This window comes from Ictidomys tridecemlineatus, chromosome 4, assembly GCF_052094955.1.
Source record: "Ictidomys tridecemlineatus isolate mIctTri1 chromosome 4, mIctTri1.hap1, whole genome shotgun sequence".
Lineage (NCBI taxonomy): Eukaryota > Metazoa > Chordata > Mammalia > Rodentia > Sciuridae > Ictidomys > Ictidomys tridecemlineatus.
The window spans coordinates 108,802,250-108,828,859 of NC_135480.1; the positions used below are offsets into that span (position 1 = coordinate 108,802,250).

General features: G+C 40.7%; 1 protein-coding gene across 2 annotated transcripts in view; it reads right to left on the bottom strand.

Annotated features, from left to right (window-relative positions):
• Positions 1 to 594: 594 nt before the first annotated feature.
• Fez1 (fasciculation and elongation protein zeta 1) overlaps positions 595 to 26,610 on the bottom strand; it is a 45,518-nt gene continuing 19,502 nt past the window's right edge. Inside the window, exons 4-10 of one of the 2 annotated variants that reach the window (XM_078047285.1) lie at positions 16,117 to 16,203; positions 12,857 to 13,025; positions 9,966 to 10,237; positions 8,919 to 8,999; positions 6,829 to 6,904; positions 2,987 to 3,052; positions 595 to 947 (exon numbers count right to left, since the gene is read on the bottom strand). In XM_078047285.1, the coding sequence (XP_077903411.1) occupies positions 931 to 947; positions 2,987 to 3,052; positions 6,829 to 6,904; positions 8,919 to 8,999; positions 9,966 to 10,237; positions 12,857 to 13,025; positions 16,117 to 16,203 (768 nt within the window). In that variant the 3' untranslated portion in view covers positions 595 to 930. The remainder of the gene's footprint in view (positions 948 to 2,986; positions 3,053 to 6,828; positions 6,905 to 8,918; positions 9,000 to 9,965; positions 10,238 to 12,856; positions 13,026 to 16,116; positions 16,204 to 26,610) is intronic. The other variant, XM_078047287.1, reaches the window with a different exon arrangement.

Sequence of the window (26,610 nt, forward strand, 5' to 3'; positions counted from 1 at the left end):
TTCCTGCCTCAGCCTCCCACATCGCTGAGATTACAGGTGTGTGCCAACATGCCCAGCAGCTGCTTGCTACTGATGCCAGAGACTGCATGTAGAATCAGAGCAACCAGACCTCAGGGCTGCAGGATGAGCAGGGACAATGTGCAAAGTCCTGGGATGCTGTTCCCTGGGGTGGGGGCAAAAGAAGAAAAGCCACAATTTCCTATGTCCCTCCAACCCCAGAACCCCAAGACCTCCAGGAGCCAATGTAGCTACCCCGACAGGAGGCACTGCAGTTGCCTGGCTCCTCCTTGAGCTCTTCTCTCTCCCCACACTGGTCTGATGCCCGCTTTGGCCAGCTAATTTCTACAACATATAGTCCCTTTAATATGGCCACACAGTAAAATCTTAGGAGTCTGTTGATGGCCTCCTTCTTCTGTCTGTTGATGGCCTCCTTCTTGTGTCTATACAACCCACAGAGCATTGTCCTGGTCCATAAGCACTATGCTAACTGCCACGAGCCACAGGTCAGCATGTAAAGGTAGCTACATATCCTTCCTATAAAAGGTTTGAAACAGAGAGTTGATGGACACCATACTCCAAAGCACATAAAGAATATTAATTAAATGAAGGTTTATTTCAAAATTAGTCTTAGAGTATAAGCTGTTTTTGAGGGCTGGAGCCAGACTACATAATGAGCGGTGAGAGCTTCTGCCTTCCCTGACGTAGGCGGAGAGGAGGCGACATCACCGGCCCTGCGCCCCTATCATGCATCCAATGATTGCTAGCACTAGAAGCCAACGGCAAAGGACCCGCGCAATTGCTCATGTTTAATCCAGGTTAAGCTATACACGTTTAAATACACGTCGGAGGTTACGTGGTGTCATGCAGTCCCCGTGATGGGATGACTCTTGCTCAGTGACCTCCTGCAACCAGGCTGCTCCAAAGGCAAGGTTAGGTAGGACAGAGCACTGAAACGAGAGGAGAGGCGAGAGATCAAGCACCGTGGTGGTCACACCAGGTCCTGAGCAGAAGATAACCCCTAAGAACCAGGCAACAATTGTAGTCATGTGTTCTTCTTTAAGGAATGAGAAGAGACAATGATGGGTGGGTGGTAGGTGGACTGATTAAGCATGTACTCTCCAGGGCCCATCTGCCTGGGTTCAAATCATGGATCTGCCATTATTCAGTCTATGACCTTAGAGAAATGACTTCACCTAACTCATGTTTGTTTCAAATATGTACAGTAGAATGTACCTGTGCCTACCCAACAGGGTTGTTAGGAAGCAAGTAGAATGTGCTCACATTCACTACTTTTAGAAATTCATTGACAGTTCTAGGGATGGTGAATGGTAAAATCTAGCTCTCAGACCACAAAATTTGTATCATCCATTTCTACACATTTCTTTTGAGAAATTTGCTTTTAAAATAGTTAAGAGCCACAAGTTCTTCCTAATATTTAACCTAAGTCTTTCCTACTGAAATTTAAGATTAATCTCTCTGATCCTAACAGTAGCAGTGTAGCCCAGGATTTTGAAACTATGAATTCTCCAAACCATTTGAAACCATAAAAAGCTTTGTGTGCACATAGAGCAAAGGCTAATAAAATAATGGATCTAGACACTATTAATATCACAAAAAGAAAGACACCAGACAATATTTGACTGTGATGGAAGTCTTCAAGCCTCTCATTCTATCAGTTCACAGGAATTAAAGGAGAGGGAAGAACACAGTAACTTAGCTGAGGGATGAAAAAATCTTGGGTGAGGAAGTTCTGTGGGACAAAAAAAAAAAAAAAACAACTAATTTCTCCAACAAATACATTTCAAGGAATGAAAGAGAGGAAGGAAAGGGGGAACCTATGTACATTAAAAGAAACCTAGGAAATATCAAAAAGCAATAGGGCTGGTAGTGTAGCTCAGTGGAAGAGTATTTGCCTAGTGTGCTCAAGGCCCTGGGTTGAAGCCCAGATGCCATTAAATAAATAAATAGCACAATGCATTGGCCTTCATTGGATCCTGATTTGAACAGATAAACTGAACAACATTATATTGGAGAGTCAGGGTAATCTGAACGCTGACTGAATTATAAATGATACCAAGAAATGTAAAATTAAGAAAATGCTTTAGTGTTGGTGCAATGGCTATGTTTTTCTAAAAAGTCCTTATCTTTTAGAAATGCATACTGAAATATTTATGGATGAAAGAATATGATAACAGAGATTTGCTTTAAAATAATATAGAAAGGGAGAAGTTGGGTAGGGTATAAAGAAATAAACGTTAATGAGTTCATGATGGCTGAAGCTGGATAGTAAGCACCATTCACTCTACTATCATATGGGTTGAGAGTGTCCATAATAAAAGGAAGGAGGGGCTGGGGTTGTGGCTCAGCAGGAGTGCACTAGCCTAGCACGTGCAAGGCCCTGGATTCTCAGCACCGCATAAAAATAAGTAAACAAAATAAAGGTATTGTATCCAACTAAAAAAATAAATATTTAAAAAAATAAATAAAAGGAAGGAATAAAAAGAAGTTATGGAAGCTGGAGGTGCAGCTGAATGGTAGATGGCCTGACTTGCATGTATGAAGCCCTGAGTTTGGTCTCCAGCACAACAAAAAATATATATATATTTAAAAATATTAAATATATGATTTTATGTTATGACTTCATTTTCCTTTCAAATACTTAAAAAGTTTTAGATTATTTTCAGGCTCTGTTTTTCCAAACTAAATACCACATAGTCCAAACTCCATGAGACTTTCACATTGACTCCCTTGTTGGTGTGGAGTCACACTGGTGACTTGGGGAGATGCAGTCTCCTCCTCGGGGCTCCTCCTAGCAACACCCATTATTGTGGAGGTTTCACACATGTTCACCCGGTTTCCCTGTCCCACCTCCCTGCCCAGTTGGTCTGGTGTGAATGCTCTGGAAGGGCTTCAGAGTGGCTTCCACAGCTGGAGCAGGAGTCCCCAGGGACCACTTCTGCCTCAGGAGGCCTACAGCTGCTCTTACCTTTTAAAATGTAGTCCGTTAGCAAAGTAGGCACCTTCTCATTATCCTCCTTCATGGCAAAGAGAACTAGGGAAGGAGAGGGAGAGAGATGAGCCAAGACCCCATCATGCAGGAAGCTCATTTCTAGGGCCAAAAAACCCCCAAGCACAAAGGGAGTGAGAAACCATTCAGGGAACCAGGCATTCTCTGAGTACAAAGCAGAAGTCCAGAAGCCTCTGTCAGGAGCCAGTGCACCTCATGGCGAGGGAGACAAATCCAGGTAGAGAGCACAGTGTGTCTCCTGGGAGTGCACCTATTTGTGATTTTTTTCTTTCCCATTTTTTGGCCCAGCTATAATTTCGATACCACTTACTAAATATATATCTTTAATGACTGTAAAAATAAAGCAATTATTTAAAAAGAATTGGCTTCCAGATAGCATCTACCTGCTAACAGTTGTCACTGAAATCACCAATAAAACTGTCTTGAAAAACATTCTATTCACATAAACACATTAGAATTCTCACTTCCACTTTATTGACAATGAATGAAGTTAATTCAACAATATTTATTTTCTGTATTTTGCTCAATATAATGCTAAAATGTGTGGAGATGCAGAAGAATTATGGATTCTCTGGGAGTTTGAAGACTTCTTATGAAACCCTGCTTGACCTACACATGAAGCAAACAATACAGAAGCATTTAAAGTCTAAAGGCTTTTTAGAAGCTTTTTCTAAAGTTTTAAAGATAAATTTTTCTAGGGCTATGGATATAGCCGAGTGGTAGAGTACTTGCCTAGCACATGGATTAAATCCCTAACTCAGAAGGAAAAAAAAAAAAAAAAGCTTGAAGCCGACTTTGTAGAAAATCCTCAATTGATTCTTTCATCAATTAACTTCTATAAATAGACTACAAAGTATCTATTCAATGTAGTTTTACATAGCCTTATAAAAATGAGAGTGATGTATGCATATAAGGCACACTTCTTAGTAAAGAAAGAAGTTTCAGAAAACATTAACTTTAAAAGAAATAAAGGCTAATGTTCATTTAAAAAAATCTAGAACAGTATATAAAATTATTAAATAGCTGTCTGAGTGTGAGGCCACAGGGGATGTTCTTTCTACAACATGTTTCTACACTGCCTGGCTTTTCTCACTGAGCATGTTTAGTTTACAACCAGAGAAAACAATAAAGATCAGTAGGCACAGATCCTCGTCAGGAGGCGAGGGCAATGGTGGAATTCCCAATCCATTTGCACATCCTTAGTCTCCGTTGATTCCCTTGCCTCATTCCAAAGCACGGTAATGAAACTTGAATCCAAAAAAATCAGAAGTGGTGAGGAATAGCACCCAATGTTGATGTGAGTCAATGCAGGTCCAGGAAAAGAAAAACAAGCTGAGGTCCTTTGGTTGTTGGACTTTCCTGTTTTTATCTCTTCTGTATTTTTAAATATGTGTCCATTTCAACTTAATTGGATACTGAGGGTCCTGACCCTGTTTTCTTTCTTTTTTCCTATATTTTTAAACATGTATTTATTTCCTTTTAATTGGCTTGGGAACACTTGGCAACCAAGCTCAAGCCAACAAAATGCCACACCAAGAATATGGAAGTAGTGGGCTGGGGCTGGGGCTCAGTGGTAGAGTGCTTGCTTAGCATGTGTGACACACTGGGTTCGATTCTCAACACCACATATGAATAAAATAAAGAAGATGGCAGTAAAGTATCATTGCACTCAGCCAGTAGGTGTCTAAGTTGATCTCCAAACTTCAAAATTTATAAAGAAGTCCAGTCATAGAAGCTGATCTTTGGCCTTTGGCCTCCATTCAAGGAGTAGGAATGAGAGGGGAGGCACTGCTCATGAGACCACACAAGGATTGTCCAAAAATGACTGCTTTCATAGTCTATAGGAAAATGGGTATTCAGAGAAGATGGCAATCTTTCTTTTAGAAGAAATAAAACATCATAATGTAGTACCTTCCCATAATAGAAAAAAGAGAAATAAAAAGAAATGTTAACAAAATGCTAACTGGTGTCACTAAAATCATAATACAACACTTTATAGCCAGTTTAGTCCAACTATAGAGAAAAGATAAAAAGTACTGTGACTAAAACCCCAAATAGTGATGATGAAGGGGACAATGAATTATTTATTTTTCTTTGTTCACGAAATCTAATGTATTACAAAGTATTCTAATGATAAGTGAGCTCTAGCTATAATTTTGTAAATAAACTTAAGAACTAAACACATCCACTCAGAATAGAAACAAGTCTATTTCTTAATTAAAAAGAAAAGAAAACCTCATACTAAATTCCTAGGTGGGTATTTGTAATAAATAGTTCTTCCCTTTTTAAAGACCATGCTCAAGTACTTTATATATATCAACCTGCCAAATTTGTCAAAATTATTTCCCGAATGTTCATCACTATGAAAACACAAACAATGTATTTATGTATTTTTTCTTTTCCATTTTCTTTCTTCTTCTTCTTCTTCTTCTTTTTTTTTTTTTTTTGGCAGTGCTGGAGATCCAACCCAGAGCCTCCTGTGTTAGGTAAGCATTCCATCACTGAGCTACATCCCTTGTCCTATAAATGCTTTTCTATCTACTCCCTTAACAACAACAACCACAACAAAGAATGTGCATATTTATGCAAATAGAGGAGTCTAAAATGAGATAGAAAGAAGTCAATGTACTATGAATTTTAAATTCCTGATTCTCAAGGACACAGTGTCTAGTTATGCCAGCAGGGTTTGTATTTATCATGATCTCCTGTTTTCGTCCTCCAAATTGATCAGATGAAAACATTAGGTCACCTTTAGCACCAGGGCCCATCAGGCATCTGTCTTCCTCTGCTGAACAGCAGCTCCTCTCCCTTTCCCTGGGGTGTCCGACAGCCCTGTGCTGCCCATTCCCTCCAGGGCAGCCTGCAGTTGGCTGGGCAAGCTCTTGACCCATCACTCTGCATGCATGGTTGCCAGGGGAATGGAATTTCTCTCTGATCCACTGAGCTTGTCATCACATCTCAGCCTAGGATTTTTTTCTTCCTAACAGCCAAGCTGACACTAATGGTTGACACCATGTGTCCTCAGTCCTTTGGGGGTTGTACAGTTTGATGTACACATATAGAGAGATTTTGCCTACAAAAGGCTCTTTATTACACACTGCTTTCTCCCATAGCTCAAAATGTTTATTAATATAAGACAATAGAGCCAAACAGAAGGAGAGGAGGCAGTCACTTCCTGGAAGGAAAATTAGATTGTTTTTTCCAATCAGCCTTGCCCTACCCAAGAAACCCTCACTTCTCATTAAAAATACAGCCACAGGGCTAGGAACGCAGCTCAATGGTAGAGTTCTTGCCTAGCAAGCACGAGGTCATGGGTTTCCCCAGCACCACACAAACAAAAACACAGCTAGGCCCCCTGCTTCAAGGGGCACAAGTGTGGACCAGGCAACCTGAAGTTCCAGCAGAAAACAGGGAGGGGGCAGATGGTGCAAAGCCTGGGAGGATTCCTGGGGAAACAAACAAACCAAAAAACCCTGCCCCACCCAATCCCCTACCTCTCTCACCAGCTCACTTTTTGTTTTTGTTTTGTTGTTGCTTTGCGTTGTCCCCCCAACCCCCTGCCCCCCAGCAGGTCTTCTCCCTGACAGGAACTAAGGGAAAGAAGAGACAGCTCTGATTGTCACAGGGTATTTTAATTTTACCCTGTGCTAGAGGACTGGGTAAATGATACAGAGCATATTTTGTGCCTGAGAAGATGCCCTAGGGGAATCTCTGGCCAAGGCATTGGAGGTACACAGCCTGGGAAGGGACCGAGGACAATGAGAAGCCCACACATGTGGCTGAGGGCCAGAGGCACTCACTGTTTGTCAGCATCTGCAGGTCTTCCACGGAGGGAGGAGAGGCTTTCTTCTCGTAAGGGATAACCGTATTCAGGTACTGCAAGGCAAACAGGGAAGGCAGAGCCTGAGACAGACTGGGACATCATAAGACACAGTCCCCTGGGGCATGAGGAATGTACTTTTCTCTAAGACACAGATCTATCAATGCTGACATTCTGGACAACATTTCCAGTCGCCGGCACGCTACTATTTCAGAATTCTTTCCCCCACTTTCCAGGGGGAAAACTCTTTCAAAGTAAGACTTTCCCCATATTTGCCCAGGAAAAAACTTCCATCCACTTCAACTTCTACATCCTTCCTATGCTGGAAACTTTTTGGGAATCCTGGGGAGCTGTTTCTCCTTCAGGCTGAGAGCAAGGAATATCTCCAGGGAAGGTGATCTTTTTATTCTTTGCAGTGCAATGTGAGAAGGAATTATTTCTCTTTTGTCAAAAATGACAGGCAAGAGGATGTCAACCCTGCCCAGGGTGTTGGTTGTCAGATTTGCTCTCTCTGCTGGAGGTGAAGTGCTCCTGCAACAACAACTAAACAGGAGAGGCTGGTGGCTACCCAAGACCACCAGGCCAGGGAGACCTTGATAGTCCTAAGGGAGCCTGAGGTAGTGAGTGCAAAACCAAGTGGCTTTGTATTCAGTCTTGGCTCTGCCACTGGCAACAAGGCCTTGGGAACATGCCTGCCTCTTTGCCCTGGGCCATACTTCTCATCTGTGAAAGACAGGGCTGAGTTTGATGTTCCTCTTTGCATGCTGCAGCTCTATAATTCTAATACATTGAATTCAGTTACAACATGTTAAAAGAATAGCCTGCTTTTTTTTTTCTTTCAAGAATACACTGCTTCCTCCCACCATCGAAATAAGGGGCTAGTGGAGCATGGTGGCATATGCCTGTCATCTCAATGGCTCAGGAGGCTGGGGCAGAAGGATCAAAAGTTCCAGGACAACCTGAGCGACTCAGCAAGATGCTATCTCAAAACAAGAACTAGGGAAAGCACTGCTGAGTTTAATCCCCAGTACCAGAAACCAAACTAAACATAAATTTTAAAAAGGGATATACATTTCATACACCACCAAGTCTATGAGATTATGCACCCCATGAGGACAGCAACCAGGACATTTCCCCTTTGCACTAGCAACAGAGCACAGCACATAATAGGAACTCCATAGGAGTCTTTGAACTCTGCCTTAATAATCAGAAATGCTTCTTCACAGATGCTGTGTTTAGGAGTAATTTGAGGGTCCCCCAAAGGTCCATTTGTAAAGACTTGATCCCCAGGGTGGCGTTATTGGGAGGTACTATGAACCTTTAAAAGGTTTAGTGGGATTAGTGGATCCTTAGATTATTAGAGGCATGTTCTAGAAGAAGATTAAAAAAAAAAAAACAACTTAGTGTCTATCTTGTTTCACTTTCTCAATCCCTCTCTGTCTTTCTCTTCCTGACTTGAACTGAGACCACTGTACACACACTCATGCCATATGATCCTCACCAGAAGCCAAACCAATGCAGCTACCCAATCTCGGATTTGAGCCTCCAAAGCTGTGACCTAAATAAACCTTTTCTCTGTAAAAAGTTAGTTGCCTCAAGTATTTCATTCCAGTAATGCAAAGCTGACTAAAACAATAAACAAGTTACTGACTAAATGGAGCCAATGAGGAGATGAGACAGCATGAGTTACATACAATCAGAGCCAGGAGACTGAAGAGGCAGACTTGGTGATGTTGGCTTGGCTAGTAATATAATATATTAGGACTGATTAAACTCTAAGATGAGACCTGTCATGAAACAGATTCCCTTTTAATACATTTTTCCTTAAAACAACTCAAATCGTAGATCTAAAGTAGTGTTGGCTTTTCAGTTTTATACATGTCCAAAAAAACCTAAAAATCATCTTTTTAAAAGGCACTTCTTGTTCTTCATTAAGAGTGGAAAAAAAGTTAGGACCTCCCTTGCCCAAATGCTGGAATTATTCTAGTAAGTTAGCATCCCTCGGCTTTGATGGGGAGGTCAAGCTGCAAGAGTCTAGGAGGAGGGCAGGAGTAGGGAGACTGTTCACACCTGTTTGTCGGTTCCTGAAGAGCCAAAGGTCTGGCGGATGCTGCTCTGCAGGATGTTGGAGATGCCTTCCATGCTGAAGCGCTGAGGGAGAGAGACACTCAAGGAGGACAAAGATTTCTGGCTCTATCCTCCCTACCCCAGGGGTTTCCAAGTTCTCACTCAAACACCCAGACCCACCAGCCACCATGCTGTTCCAGTAAATGGCCCACAGTGATGGAGAGTAAAGGTAAGACCTAGGCTTACAGAAGCAGGCCAGAACGTAAGCCTGAACTTTATAAGGATAAACAGTAGTCAAAAAAAACTCTGTCTCAAAGACTCTTAGCTTAGTAAGTCCCTCAGGACAATCCCCTCTGCACTCTCCAGCTTTGCTCATTTCATTCTCTGTCCCATAAAGAGAAAAGTAAGGAAGTATGGTAAAATGGAGGGGAATAATGCCGCAAAGGTCTTGGGGGAAAACAAAATATTCAGCTACCAGAGAGGACAGCTTTAAAGCAACTGTCCTGATCTGGGAAGGTTTTCTTCCATAATATGCATGCCCTGTGCCTGATTCAGTGGGTGATAGAGCTGGGCAAAGGCATTTTGAAAAAGCTCCTCAGATGATTCTGCCTAGCTTCCACCATTAAGAACCCCTGGTTTATAGAATATTATCAAGGCCAATATGGCATCTGGTCATTGTCAACCACTGGAACACCCTGAAGAGCCTAGGCAGGACAACAGTCCACACAATGGCCGAGATCCTGGCCCAGAGTCCCAAGGCTCCAAGTACCATCAGTCCACTTTCCATGGTCTGGCCCACAGAAAACACAGGTCATTCTCAATCATCCCCCAGTTAGACCTTCAGGGAAACAGAGGGAACAAGTGACATCTTCCCCCTCTTTATGACCCCACTGTCTGTTCCAGGGCCCCCCGCTCACAACAACTGAGTTGTTGCTCAGTAAGCCCAGCAAGTGCTCAGTGAGTCCAGGGCGGGGTAGGTACAGGACCTGCAGGGGTGGGTAGGGGTGGAGGCGGCTCTGGGTCGTCCTTCCATTTGGGCTGCTCACATACCTTGAGAGGCATCTGGGTTCCCTTCTCTATTCGGCTACTCTGCAGGCTTAGTCCTTTCTCTTTCCGCCTCTTTTTCATCAGTTCCCGTTGCTCCTTCTGCTTGTTCTGAACTTCGATGAGCACCGTGATGAAGGAGTTCTTCACTTCCTTCTCAAACTCCAGCTCGTCCCTGCGGGCCAGCTGGTGCACCAGCTCCTCCGAGAAGTCACGGATGGCACCTTCCACCTGGTCCAGCAGCTCATTCAGCTCAGACCCAGACATGTGCCTCAGCCCTGTAGGGGAAGAGACCATCCCTCTGGTGACATCTGCAGCCAGGCCTGGGCCCAGTGGAAATGGGGCTGCCCTGGGGAGAAGTGGTATTTATTCCCAAGTACTGATCCAGACCAAGCTGGTAGTAAAACAAGCAGGATGTGAGGACGTCGTGCACATATTCAGAAACCCAGGAGATCTATGGAAGATGGGGGATGTGCAGGGACAAACGAAGCCCAGTAGGTACAGAGCAGTCTGCCACTTTCAGAAACAAGGAAAGGGAACCTGATATCCTGGAACATAAATAACTTTGTTTTAACTTCTTGTTCTTTAAGACTTCTTCATTTAAACTGGGCATGGTAGTGCACTCCTGTAATCCTAGCTACTCAGGAGGTTGAGGCAGAAGGACCACAAGTTCAGACTTGCCTAGGCAATTTAGTGAAACCCTGTCTCAAAATAAAAAATGGAAAAAGCTGAGGATGTAGCTCTGTAGTAGAGCACCCCTGGGCTCAATCCCCAGCACCTCAAAAAAAAAAACCCCACTTCACTTAAAATAGACTTGGGTGGTTCACAAAAACCAATCAAACATTTCAAAAGAGCTAGTTGAAAGGTTTTTAAATGTTCCCAAAATACTGCTTGGGATGTAGCTCAGTGGTACAGCACTTGTCTTAGCATGTGTAAAGCCCTGGATTTGATCCCTAGAACCGCCAAAATTGAAAAAAAAATTCAACATAATGAAATTATTACGTCTCAGGTGGTAGATATGCCGATGACCCTGAGCTGATCGTTACACGTTGTGTACGTGTATTGAAATGCCAACCTGTACTCCATAAATATGTACAATGACTATGTGTCAATTGGAAATATTTTTAAACTAAATAAATAGAATAGATTTAGGGAACATCTTTTAAAGTCTATCCCTAATGGGATCTTTTATGTTCACCTCAGAATGCATTTTCCTTCCCTTTTCCGTCTCGGCTCTGCCTGGGTACTTGCTGAATTGGTTCGACTTTTCCCTTTATTTTGGTCTTTGGCACTGTCCTCCTTCCTTCTGTCTTTGCCATTTCACTCAACATCTCAGCTGTTTTCATGGGTCCTTTGCTGAACACTTCTATGTTTGGGGCCTTTGTGTGGCTGAGAATGACTCCACTGGGGCGGTTGTGAATGCAGCCAGGCAGCCAAATCTACTCTGTTGCCCCAAACAGGCTATGCCCCACCTCCTCTGCTCCTTAGAGCCACAGTTTTACTTGTAGGATGTGGTGCTTCAGATCATGACTTGATTTTGTCACTTGTAACCCACGTTTGGACCTTCATACCCTGAGCAAACCCTCTTCTCCTTGGTTTATAAGTCCTTTAACCCCATATGGGGACCTCCCCCTAGAAACAGATCCTCCTGCACCGTGGGCATTATTATCCCTACAGACTGATGGATTTCATGCTCAGTTTTACCTTTGCTGTACTAAATTTATTTAATTTTATTTTCACACTAATTTACCGGGGCCTTTCTTTGCATGCTCGTAATTACCATAAACCTGTTTCAGACCGTTAACGTGATACAGGGATTAAAAGACTGAACTCTGGAGTTAACCTCACTGCCTACAAGTGGTGAATGCACCCTTTAAGATTTATAGCAGGCGAGAGGGCAAATACAGTTTAAAATGAAAGGCTTGACTCTCTCCACTGAGCACAAGGGAAGAGGGCTGAGTTGCAGTGCAGTGGCAGAGTCCATGCCTAGCCAGCCCTGGGTTCAATTCCCAGCCTTGCACTAAAGAAATAAGGAAGAGGATTTTCCTTTCCCCCAGCTCCCTTTCTTTCAGTTTCATTGCCTATCTTCTTCAAACGTATGTTAAATCTTTTAACGGCTAAATAAGCCTCCTACCATTCCCACAATCCTGAAAGAGATCCTCAGGGGCTTGGGAGCCACTGCTTTGAAATGCAATCATCAAGAAAGATAAGACTTAATCTCCCACTGTTCTGGAAGCAGAGGGGCCTAACTCACCACCTGACTCCAAATTGCAAAAACCTACTTAATGTAATGGGTTCCATCCACTTAGCTACAGCCAAGAGTGGGATTTCCTTCTATCTTGCTATCCCTTTAGCAGGTTGCCTGTAGTGCACATCCCATTTTTGTTTAATGCTTACTCCATAATAAAACTTTCTTTCTCTGCTATGTTTGTGGAGAGTTTTTTCTGGGTGGCATGTAGATTTTGTTTTTAATTTTATTACCCCAACAGTAACCTTGGACAAATCATTGAATTTCTCAAAGACCCAGTTTAGATTAAGGTCCAGCACATAGAAAGCACTACAAAAATTATGAGCTATTATTATTCCTATTTGTTTGTTTCATTGATTTTATGGTAGCATCATCTCTTGGATTTGGATAGTGGTTTAGATTTTTCCCACTTAGACTGCTTTAGTCTTGCTCTTCGGTTAGCTTTATCATTTAAATTTTGCTGTTCTGCCATTTCGTTTGCAAAATGCAAACCTCTCTCCTGATGTGGAGTAGGCAAGGTGTTGCCTACCTCCTGGATTGTACACCTTTGCTCTAGGATGGTGACCTAAGTTCTAATAACCGTGTGTGAACAGTGCCTGGCACCGCTCAGGTGATGCCTCCTTGGGAAGCCCCACCCTAGGGCCCTCACCTTCATAGGACCAGTTGTTGTTGAAGGTCTGTGTCAAGGCCTGCATCTCCTGCAGCAGAACGGAGTCGGCCTGGGATGAGGTTTCTCCTCCGTCCTCTTCTTCCAGAGCTTCCTCTTCCTCTTCAGGGTCCGGTGAGTTCTGCATCATTTCCTCAATCTCCTCAATTACCTGAGAAAGGTTCACAAGAGAATGCAAGCTCTGTTCTCTGACGAGGGAGCATTCTGGATTGGATTTTGATCAGTTAAGGATGTCTCTAATTTGCTGTCTGTAAAATTCCTGAAGCATTATCATTTCTTAATAAATATTGAATAATAATAAAAATAGACTCAACCAAAGTCTTACACACACTCTTTCTGTAATGGTAAGCACCTCTTTCATGCAAAACCTCTTCCAAGAGCTCCATTTAGATGAATGCTTTATTGGAAATAAACTACTCTTTCAGGAAATAAAGCAGGGCTGCCTGGAAAGGAATGTTTATTTCAATTTCCTGAGCATTTTATTTTGAAGTGGGAAAATATTTTATCTGTCTAACCTTAACACTAAAACTCAGTCCATTAATTGTCACATTACTTGCAAGTGAAAAAATAAACAAACAAAGCATTTCCAGAACAACTCAAAGTAGGGAGAAAAACAGCTATTTGTCTAGAATTCATCTAGACAGAACTGAAACTACCCAGTCACAGATAAGGATGAAGACAGGAATACAATCAGAGGATAGCTCAAGTCTGGAGAGCAGGAAATAGATAAGAATTTCAGCTCTAACCTTAACTATTGAGGGTGTACAACTCCTACAAGTGGAGGGTAAAATTAGATACCTGCCAAAAGGAATTAGGGTGATCTACTGTGCACAGTAATTGCACATACAGTGGGTAGCTCAGTAATGGAGGGATTGCTTAGCATGCACAAGGCCCTCGATTTGATCCTCGGCAACCATAAAATTTTAAAGAAAATATTAATCAAAGTTTACTTCCAAAAGCAAGTCTGCAGGTAAGTTTGGTAACAACGGCATATTTATTTATTTACTTTGGTACCAGGGATTAAACCTAGGGGTGCTTTACCACAGAACTACATTTCCAGCCTTTTTTATTTTTGATTTTGAGACAGGGTCTCTCAACTTGGTTAGGGTCTCGATAATTGCTGAGATTGGCTTTGAACTTGTGATCCTCTTGTCTCAACTTCCCAAGCCATTGGAATTACAGGTATGCACCACTGCACCCACCTAGCAACAGAAGTCATTTAGTCATCTGTCCCTGATGTATTCCTTTAGAATAATTCTTATTTTATTAACATACCTTTTTAACTCCACTTACAAATTTAGGTCATATTTATTCTTTGACTATTCAAATCCATTTTATACAATGTGACCCAATGACATAAATCATAAGTGTTATGGCTGAGTTTATCTAAGAGTAATTATCTTCCAATCCATATTCCTTTCTACAAGTCACAGAATAATTGTTAGCCCATTTTGTTTGTTTTAATCTGGTTTCCTTTACTTTTCTATTCTTTGTTACTTTGTATCTTTCATCTTTAAAATTTATTTTATTTTTTTAAAGGTAAAAATTGAAACTTGAAAATGTATTTAAATGTTTAAAAATATATTAAAAATAAAATGAAATAACTTAAAAACCAAATTCTACCTTTTTACCACAGATATGAAGAAACACCTCTAATAAAAGGAACTTTCTAGCCGGGTGTGGTAGCACACACCTGTAATCCCAGTGACTCAGAAGGCTGAGTTAGGAGGATCATGAGCTCAAAGCCAGTCTCAGCAATTTAGTGAGACCCTGTTTCACAATAAAAAAATAAAAAGGGCTGCGGGAGTTGTTCAGTGGTTAAGCACTCCTGGGTTCAATCCCCAATATCAAAAATAAATAAATAAATGGAACTTTCTAGCACTGATGGCTCCCGGTGGAACATTTTTTAAGAATGACTCTAGAAACTTTCATGATGGCTAACTCAAAATAAGCACTCATGGATATTTGTTGTTAAAAAAAAAAAGTTGAATAAGGAAGCCAGAAACTCAACACTGTCTTCTCAAAGTAATAAATCACTAAAACTAAAATAAAATTAACTCAACCAAATGTGAACACTATGTCTTTTTTTTTTTTTTCCCACAAAGACAGAAGTGTCTCTAAGACTCCTTTTGGAAGGCTCAAATTTTTCAGTGTTTTATGAAATGTGAGAAAATATCCATCATACAGAAGTTTCATCTGTCACTTCTCTTTCTGGAAGAACAGATATTTGAGAACCTCCTGTCAGTGCCCTGACTTCAAGTACAAGGAATTTTCAGGAAGACGCTTAGCAGCAAGTGAAACCTGTAAAAACCAGGCCTGTCTCTAGCTGTCATTAAAACCTGACCCTAAGCAACCGAAGTGCTAGGATTTATGTTCACATTTATTATAGGTTGCCGGGTTTCTGTTCTCTCGACTAAAAGGCTCAGGGGTCACTCTAGTTAAACTGGGCTAACTGGGCTGCACGAAATAACCACACAAGAGACACAAATACCTTTTTCTTTGGGGTCGCTGTGACGGCTCCTCTGACCTTAAGGGTCTGCAGAAAGAGCGAGAGCACACGCTGACCCCTTTTATTGAGGAGAAGCTATTCAAATGAGGCAAGGGGTCAGGTTTCAGGGGGCTGAGTCTGTCTTCATGATGTCCACTGTCAGCAGGTTGACTGACACCTGGGTAGGCCACACCCAAGGGCACAGTAAGAGGAGGGGCCACACACAAGGCACTTCCATGGAAGATTCTATCCTAAACAGGGCAAGGGGTTATATTACAAAGGAACAGGTGAGCATAGTTTCACCCATGGGGCTGTAGCAAGACACACCCATTTCTGTGACTGAGCGCCTCAGCACCCAGCTGGGGAGTGTAACTCAGTCACCCGTAAGGTTGGCCTCCCACAATAGGTGGGTAAAGAGAAATCAAATCCCTTATCAAAGATACACTGAGATACCAACACAGTCATCACAAGACCATATATCTTTATCTTGGATCTGTTTTCTTTTCCTCCCCCACCCTCCCAAACTGGGTATTGAACTCAGAAAGGCTTTACCACTGAGCTAAATCCCTAGCTCTTTGATTTAGAGACAGGGTCTTACTAAATTGCTAAAGGTGGCCTGGAACTTGTGATCTTCCTGCCTCAGCCTTCTGAGTCATTGGGATTACAGGGGCATGGATTACACCATGCCCACCCTTAATCTTTTTCTTTATCAAAGGAATGAAAGGTTCCCAAAAATCTACAGAAATGATCATACCTGATCTGCTGTGAGTAGAGGCTCCTCGTTGATACCAGAATCATTTTCACTCTTCTCATTGAACTCTTCCTCTTCCTTCTCATGAATCTGGAGGAGGGGAGGAACATGGGATTCTGATTGACCATCAGCAGGACTAGGATTCCCTCTGGTCTCTAAAATGGATGATTCTAAAGGGCCACTCCAGCCACCCACCATCTAAAGAAGGAAGCTGGGAGCCAGGCGCGGCATAACATGCCTGTAATCCCAGTGGCTCTGGAGGCTGAGACAGGAGAATCGAAAGTTCAAAGCCAGCCTCAGCCAAAAGTGAGGTGCTAAGCAACTCAGCAAGACCCTGTCTCTAAATAAAATACAAAATGGGGCTGGGTATGTGGCTCGGTGGTCAAGGGCCCCTGAGTTCAATCCCTGGTTCAAAGAAAGAAAGAAAGAAGCTGGAGAGCGGTCCTGAGTTTCATCCAGTTCTATACAGCAGACCTGGCTGAGTCCGGCTTGACCAGAAAAAGACAACAGGGCTGGAACGCCAGCACCATTCTGACTCAGGAGACTAGTTCCATTGTTTAACCACAGGCAGGTCATTCTGGATAAGCAAGAAACCTTCTCAAGGTGAGTGACCCTATAGCCAACTCTCATAGCAAAGACACACTTGCTTTATTAAGGAGTGTCAACTGGAGGTGTGTTTCTAGATTTTTTTTCTTTTTTAGATATTTTAAGGGGTTGTTCCAGCCCAATAGGCATGGTTTATAGAATTTGATGAAATGTCATCCTGTTTTTGGAATCCAGGTGTGGTGTCTTAGCTAGTTAAGCATATGATGAAATCAACATGGGACATACCACATACCATACCTGACCACATGGACTGGAGGATAAACTACAAGAAAAACAAAATACTAAAAGGAAACACTCATGTAGCCAATTACCCAGTGTGTCCAAAATTCTATAATCCTATGTAAATTCTAAAGGTTCACAATTATTAAGATTCTAGATGTTTTTCAATGAGATATTCATAGTATAGCTAGCTTTACTGACCATATCAGTCAGTATTTATGTTCAACTCTTGCACAAAGTGAATCACCTAACCACCCAACCACTCCTTTCAGAAATCTGGTTTCAAAAGTCATACTGGGGATAGCAAGTACTGTTTTCAGGAAATCCCTCTGCAGACCATCTCTCATCCTGGAAACCAACCTTCCTTCTCTCCAAGAGCTGACCTGTTGGTTGGCCTTTCCTTGGGGAATTAATTCTTCCTATTCTAAGATGAAACACCCCAGTTCCAATCCCAGCAGTCAGATCCAAGGTGGTCTATCCTAAGAAACTTCTCTCCATCTCTCTGAGTTCTGCCTTGGCAGACACCTCTAAGAACGCACATCAACTTCTCTGTTTGCTTAAAACCAGGACGATGTTATTAACAACAACAACAAAAAAATTAAGTAATGCCATCTGTGCTCAACCTGGAAAAGGGGTAGCACAAGGAGGTAATGGAATCATTTGAGGGGCTGGTGTGCCAGATGGTAACATCTATTTCTGCTGTTGAACCCATATGCTCAGGTCTCTGCCAAGCCTACCTCCTGTGGTAGCTGCTTGGTTTCCACAGTTTCCCGCTAGGCAGAACAAAACTCCTGGAGCTACACTTTGTTCACAACTACACTCATATGGCAGAACTTTCTGAGGGTGGACGGTCCTGGGGTAAAAGTTAGGCTCTTACTGGGAAATGGAGCTTTTTTGTTTTTTGCTTGGGGTATTTTTAAAATAAGTTCCTAATAATAACTGTTAGTCTATAACCGGAATTTGAAGGTGAGGGATTGGAATTAAGTCTATAAAATATTGATGTTTACATTTTCTGAAGTGTGGCCAATTTTAGTGGATTTACACCACTGACTTAATATTGCACCTCTCAACAACTCCATCTCCCTTCTCAAGGTTCCAGCCATCCTTCACCACTGGGGTTCAAGGCAGGAAAGGAAGTTTTTTTTTTAATATTTATTTTTTAGGGCTGGGATTGTGGCTCAGCGGTAGGGCGCTCGGCTAGCACTGGCGGGACCCGGGTTCAATCCTCAGCACCACATAAAAATAAAGGCATTGTGTACTGTCCATCTACACTAAAAAAAAAAAAAAGAAAAGAAAAGAGAATGTAAAATGTTAATCAAAATTAAAAATATATATATATATATATATTAGTTGGACACAATACTTTTATTTTTATGTGGTGCTGATGCTAGGCAAGTGCTCTACCACTGAACCACAACCCCAGCTCCCCCCACCCCCACCCCAGGAAGGAAGTTTTTGGGAGAATACTAATGACCTTGGGGTGTGGCCTGGCTGACAGAGTCCTAGAGCTTTCTCTCCCATCCACCTCTCAAGACAATGCTTACAGGTCTGAATTATCAGAATAAGGTAAAGAAATCATGAAAGCTACTCTGAGTTCCTACTATTGTAAGAACCAAACCCACCATTTATTTTCCTCAGCTCTCAGACATCTCTCACTAAAAAATGAATTAAAAGGAGTTAGCCCAGCAGCTTGGGAGGCTAAGGCAGGAGGATCATGAGTTGAAAGCCAGCCTCAGCAATAGTGAGGTGCTAAGCAACTCAGTGAGACTCTGTCTCTAAATAAAACACAAAATAGGGCTGGGGCTGTCACTCAGTGGTTGAGTGCCCCTGGTACCCACCCCATCCCCACAAAAAAAGAAATCAGGTGCACACCTGTAATCACAGCAATTCAGGAGGCTAATGCAGGAGAACCTAAGTTAGAAGCCAGCCTGAGCAATTTAGCGGGACCCTTGGTAACTTAGCAGAACCCTGCCTCAAATTAAAACAAAACAAAAAACCAGGACTAAGCATGTAGCTCAATGGTAAAGCACCTCTTGGTTGAATCATATCACCAGTATAATCAATCAATCCATCAATTGAAAGGAAGCATATACACTAAGGACCCCCATGAAAGCCCTGGCTCCTTTGTTCCACCTGCCTGTTTCTTAGCCCCTCCCTGGGTTTCACCATGTCCACCATGCCTCTGGCCTTTGCTTCTCTTCCTCTGGTGTTTGGTTCTGACCCTCTCATTCACCCTCACTGCCTTCAGTATTTTCTCTCAATCCTACTAGTCTCTGTTCTGCTCCAATAACTTCTGTCACTTCTCTACAAGTCCTGTTCCCTTTCCACGGGCTGTTTACGGACGCCTGCCCTTCCTTCCCTTACCATGACAGTATCTTGTACAGACAGTGGAAAGCTGAAGGAGGACAGGCCAAGGGAGAAGAAGGCTTTTGGGAAAAAACCACAGCACTTCTGCTCTTCCTAGTATATGACAGAGCCACAGAGAGTTTCCTTGGCCACTTGTGCAGCAATGAGAAACCTACATGCAGGCTGAACCAGATACTTGTTTAGAGAATTAGGCTTTTCTAACAAAAATCATCCTTCCAAATTCCTTCCTCCCAGAATTGAGAAGACCTGGATCCAGAAAGGAGTCTGACTGCCCCTTTCACCATGCTGTTTCCTCCTCCTGCTTTGGGTAAATGTGCCTCAGAGCTGTCACCCAGTAGCTGAAAGCTTGCTAATGATTGCAGACTCTGACAGTGCTAAATCTTGCTGCATGATAGTTTGAGTGAAGGTTAAAATTCTGTGAAGTCCTCTTGTCTGATTATGACTGTTGTTAATCAATGTCTTTTGTTAGAGCATTCCAGATGATTCCATTCACAGAAAAGGGAATTTCTACTTCTTTTCCTTCCCACCATTGATTCACATGGTTGGTTGCCTCCCTGAACAAAATTAAGAGAACAGCAATCCTTTTTTTTTTTTTTAAACCTCCAGACAAAAAGTAGAAAAAAAGAAAAGAAACTCATCAATATGTACCCAACCCAAGGAAAGGGCAACTGTGTCCCTTTTATGCTTGTGAACAACCAGGAAACATCTGTGTGGGTTAAGTCAAAGGCTCTGTATTCCCACAGTAAGATGCTCCAGAGCATGTGGCCAACAAACATTTATTGAAAGACTTAAAGAACAAACGACAAAGAGAGAACTGAAGGGTAGTGCTGTGATCGCCTAGACTCAGTCCCACCTCCACAAATAACTTAGCTTCTTGAGAACAGAAAGATGTAACTTCCTGTCCTGAACTTCCTTTTTCTCTTGCCCTAGACAAGTACTGCCTGATATTGAAAGTTATAAGGACCAGAAGAGACTTTTAAACCCGGTGCGATGGCGCACACCTGTAATCCCAGAAGCTTGGGAGGCAGGGCAGAATGATCACCAGCTCAAAGCCAGCATCAGGAATGGCAAGGAGCTAAGCAATTAACTCAGTGAGACCCTGTCTCTAAATAAAATACAAAATAGAGCTGGGAATGTGACTTAGTGGTCGAGTGCTCCTGAGTTCAATCCTTAGTATCCCCGCTGCAAAAAGAGAAAGATTTTAATATCACAGTCAGGAACAGAATAAATTTATTCATAGAACCAATCCAAAGTGAGTAACCATTAAATAATAATATTAATAATACAGATAGAGCTCGAGCATATTATTTGGACCTAAAATATAAATGCACATTTATTTATTTACCAATATCCCATATAAAGCCAAGCTTCTCTGATGGACCGCTGAGCAGAGTTCTACATAATATTTCTTACAGCATCTACATTATATCTATTACAACTTTTGGGGGGAGGCAGGGAGGTCCTGGGGATTGAACCCAGGGTGCTTAACCACTGAGCAACATCCCCAATCCTTTTATATATATATATTTTTTTTTTTTGAGATAAGGTCTTGCTAAATTTCTTCTCACTAAGTTGCTGAGGGTGGCTTTGAACTTATGATCCTTCTGCCTCAGCCTCCTGAGGTGCTAGGATTACAGGTATGCACCACTGAGCTCAGGTATAATTTAATTTTAAAAATGATTTCCCATTTTCTTTGTAGTAGAAAGAGGATACATGGAATATTGAACCATAGTTTTCTCCTCTTCCTCCTTAAATCCTACTAAAGTGAGAATAAAGGTATCAAGAAAGTCTATCCCTCAGGGACAACGTGAACTGGAGAAAAACAGATGCTACCGACCAGCCTTGGCCCAGCAGATAGAGAGTCATGCCCTGTGGGAGGAAGCTTCAAAGGCCATTGGATTGCACTAAAGATGTTGAAAGGGCCAAACAGGGTGGCACATACCTGTAATCCCAGCAATTCAGGAGGCTGAAGCAGGAGGAGCATAAATTTGAGGCTAGTGTGAGCAATTTAGGGAGACCCTGTCTCAAAATACAATATAAAAAGGGATAGGGATGCAGAGAGCTTCTGGGCTCAACCTGTGGGCAGGAATTGGGGGATGGGGAGTAGATGTTAAAAGTCTTGGGGATTTGAGGCCTAAGGTGGCCTAGGGAGGCAGGACTAAAAAGAGGAGGATTTGTTGGGAATCTTCATCAGAAACGGTTGGACCACAGGTCTTTTCTCCCAACTTATGTGAAAAGACTTCACTCTGGGCAGGATGAACTTGTGAGATTCAAGATGCCAGGCAACTGGAAAGTAGTAGGAGGGTTCTTATCAAAATCAGAAGGGCTAAATGACAATCTACAGCCTCTTTTCCCTAGAAGGCTCCCAGGATGCTGGCAACCAGGCCTATTCTCAAGACGCTGGAGAAACACTCTCTGGGGATGCTGCAGGAGTACAGATATATGCCAGCCTTCAAGACCTCCAAGTACAACAACCAAGTCCTTAAGGATCACTCTAGGACAGTGTGGTCCAGCAGAAACAAGACCTAATCCCCTAGAAAGAGCTCAGCCTTCTAGGACCTCGTTTCTCTCCTTCTCCTTCTCCTACTCCCCCTTTCTTCCTCTACTTCTCCTTCTTCTTTGAACTGAACCCAGAGCCTCATGGGCTCTACCATTGTGCTAACATCCCCAGCCCTAGTGCCTCACTTTTAAATACAAAATGATGCCCAAGGATTGCCAGACACATGAGAACAAATCGCAAGATGAAAGGCAGCTACTAAAGCAAATATGTGGAAAGGGGAAATCAAGAGCAATATTGAGGGCAGACAAAACCTCTGCTTAAAAACTATCATGATTGCTCTCAAGGACAATGGACAGCACTGTGTCCTTGAACATGAGCTGTTTATAAGAATTCATTAAAAAAACCAGAAGAAGGTAGTATAAATTAGAAGTATGATCACAATATTTGCATTTTTAAATATTGTTGAGAAGTCCCCTCATTGAATAAAATAAAATAAGTAGATAGAAAATGGGAGGGGAAAATTTCAGAAGATCAGTTCGAAAAGCCCAAAATTGAATAAAAGAATTCCAGAAAACCAGAAGAGATGAGCTCCCTTTTTCCCCCCCATTCAATGTTGGGGATTAAAACCAGGGCTTGTGCCTGCTCAGATGTGCTCTACCACTGAGCTATAGCCCTAGACCCGAGATGGCCTCTTTAAGCCATTTCCAAGTAACAACTCCGCATCTGGACAAAAATCTATGAGTCAATTGTTTCCAGGCACTGGATACAGGCAGTACAAGCCTGTGTAGTTCTTGAAAGAAGGGAACAACATGGAATAAATGAAAGCTGAAAGAATCTGTCACCTGTGGTCCTACGCTACAAAATAGCCTATAAAAGGTTTTTTGGGGGCCAAAATGATGGAAATTGGATCTACAGAAAGGAATTAAAGGACATCAAAAATGGTAAATATAGGGACAAATTTAAAAATTTCTTTTCCTTTTCTCAATTTCTTTAAAAGACACCTGTCTGAAGCTAAAATAACTTTGTGTTCTGCAGGTTGTAACACAAATTGAAAATAAAATATATGATAACAACATAAAAGATGGAGGGAATAGACTTACACTGTTGCAAGCTTTATATTTTATGTGAAGAGGACTAACTATAAAAATACTATGGCAACTTAATAATGTATAATGTAATCTACAGAGAAACCACTAAAAAAATACAAAGAGGTACAGGTCAAAATCTATATAAAACACAAAATGGAATGCCAAAGAATATTAGATTAACCCAAAATAAAGGAGACAAGGTGGATCAGAGGAACAACAACAAAAAGCAGATAAAACAAATAAAAGTACAAGAATGTACACCTTAACACAAATTACCAATATTATATTAAATGTTAAGGAACTAAACACTATGCAAATGAACTAATCCACCCCCAAAATGCATATATTGTCAGACTACATATAACAGCAAAACCAAACTATGTGTTTCTGCAAAAGCCACTCTTTAAATATAAAAATTGGAAAGCTTGGGTCACTAAATTCATATCAGAAAAAGTATATTTTAAGAGGAGTATTAGCAGAGATAAAGAAGAGACATTTCCTAATGATAAAATAACCAATTCATGATGGAGCCATAACAATTGTAACAGTGTATGTACCCAAAATATACTTCAAAATATACACAACAAAAAATAAGAGGACAGAAGAAATAGAGACAAATCCATAATAATCATTGGAGATTTTAATATTCCTCTCTTGGGTATTGATTGAAAAAACTGATAAAAAAAATCTAGTTGGGATAAAGAAGAATTCAATAATACTATCAACCAACTTAACCTCGGTGACATTTACAGAATATTGTAACCGACAGCTGCATAATATTTTCAATGGCATATAATAATATACTAAGATGCACAATATGTGAAACCATAAATCAGTGTGAATGTATTTTAAAGACTTAAATCATACAGAATATATTCTCTGACAAAATTAAATTTAAAATCAGCAATAAAACAGATGGCAGCTGTAAAAAGTCCCCACTTTGAAATTGAGCAACATACTTCTAAGTGTGTCAAAGAAGACATCATAAGAGAAAATTAGAAATTTTGCTACTTGAATGATGATGAAAAAACGCCCCTTCACAGTTCAGCCAAAACAGTGCTAAGAGGAAATTTTTTAGCTTTAATATATTTGTTATTTAAAACAAATGCTTCATATGATCAAAGCATCCACCTTAAGAAGCTAAAACAATTTTTTTTAATGAAGGAAAAAAAACCCCTACTAAGTAAAAGGAAGGAAATAATTAAGGGAAGAAACTGACAAACTAGAAAATGAACAAATAATAGAAAAAAATCAAAGAAACCAAAAATAGTTCCCATAGACAGTCTGACAAGAGAGAAGGAAGGAAAACAGAAATGAGGTGGGGAGAGAAGACATGAATTAATAATATCATGAATAAAAAAGGGAATATCACTAATGCTCTTATATGCATAAAAATTATAAACAATTTTATGGCCAATACCTTCAATGGCTTAGATTAAATAGATGAATTCCTTGGAAAACTAACTTATCAAGATTGGCTTGGGCTGGGGCTGTAACTCAGTGGCAGAGTATTTGCCTAGCATGTGTGAAGCAATGGGTTCAATCCTCAGCACCACATAAAAATAAACAAATAAAAAAAAGCATTCTGTCCCTCTACACTACAAATTTTTTTAAAAAAAAGATTGGCTTAAGGAAAAAACATAAAATCTGAATCTAATCTATACCTACTAAAAAAATTAAATTTGCAGTCAAAAAACCTTTTTACAGAAAACCCAGGCCCAAATGATTTCACTGGGTATAATCTATCCAAAGTTAAAGGAAGAAATAATACCAATCTAACACAAACTCTTTCAGATAACAGAGAAAACCCTTTCCAACTCATTTTATGACATTAGAACAAAAGAAATTTATAAAAAAGAACATAGATGTAAAAACCCTTAGTAAAATATTAACAGATCAAATTCCACTTTATGTAAGAAAGATAAAATATCATAACTAAGTGGGATTTATCTCAAAAATGAACTGTTGGTTTAACATTTGAAAATTAATTAATGTCATTCAAAATATTAACTTAATTAATTGATCTACACATATAAATTAATCTCTAGATTCAACATGACCACAGTCAAATTTCCAATAAGTTTTTCTGGAAAAGAAACCCAGGGTACTCTAGCAGTGAGCTACATCTGTACACCTTTTTATTTTAAGAAAAGGTCTCCTAAGTTGCCCAGACTGGCTTCCAATTTTTGATCCCCCTGCCTCAGCCTCCTGAGTTTCTAGAATTGCAGTGGACACCACTATGGCCAGCACACAACCCTTGCTTGTTTGCTTGTTTTTATTGGGGTGTGTGTGTGCAGCACGAATGTGTGCGCACACTAGGAATTGAATCCATGGTCTTGAGCTTGCTATGCAAATGCAGTACACTACTGAGCTAGAGCCCCAGCCCTTAAGCAAGCTTTTTAAATAGAAATTCATTATATGGAAATGAAAAGGACCTAAAATAATCTAAACAACTTTGGGGGAAGAAAAAAGTTGGAGAACTTATATGACTTAGCTTCAAGACTTCTTATAAAGCTGCATTCAACAATACAATATTGTATTGGCATATGTTATATATTTATCTATATACATATATGTATATATCAATGGAACACAATGTAGAATCCTGATATAGATCCACACATAACGGATAGATTGATTTTCAACAAAGGTGCCAAAACAATTTAATGGGGAAGGGATAATATTTTTAGTAAGTGGTACTGGAAAAGTTGAATAGTTGTATGCAAAAAAATGAACCTTGACCCTTACTTCACAACACATAGATAAACTAATTTGAAATATATCATAAACATAAGAACTAAAATGGCAGCATTTCTATACGAAGATTTAACAAAGATTTCTTAAATATAAAAAGTTCAAGGATGGGATTGTGGCGCAGTGGTAGAGCACTTGCCTAGCATGTGTGAGGCACTGGGTTCGATTCTCAGCACCACATATAAGTAAATAAAGATCCATTGACAACTAGACAATATATTTTTTTAAAGTTCAAACTATAAAAAGGAAAATAGCAATAAGTTTGACATCATCATTTAAAAAATGTTTGTTCTTCAAAAGATGTTTAGAGATTAAGACTGTGACAGAACACATATGCAGCACGCATGAGACCCTGGGACCCAATCCCCAGCACCACCAAAATAATAACAACATTACTATGATGATGGTGAGGATGATGATATAAATCCTCACAAAGGATTTATAGCTAGAATATATAAGGAACAATTACAACTCAATAATTAATACCCAAACAATCCACTAAAAAAATAGGCAAATGATGAACAGATACTTTATGAAAGACATGTAGTTAATAAATAATCACTTGAAAAGACACTGAACATCCTGTATGAGTAGAGAAATGCAAATTAAAACCAAAATAAAATATAATTAGCTGGGCATGGTAGTGCATGACTGTAATACCATCAGCTTAGGAGGCTGAGATAGGAGGATCGTGAGTTCAAAGCTAGCTTCATCAAAACCGGGGTGCTAAGCAACTCAGTGAGACCCTGTCTCTAAATAAAATACAAAATAGGGCTGGGGATGTGGCTCAGTGGTTGAGTACCCCTGAGTTCAATCCCTGGTACCAAAACACAAAACAAAACACACACACCCACAAATATATATATATATATATATATATATATATATATATATATATATATATATATATATATATAAACACTATACATTCACTAGAATGTTTAAATTTTTAAAAATTTCCAT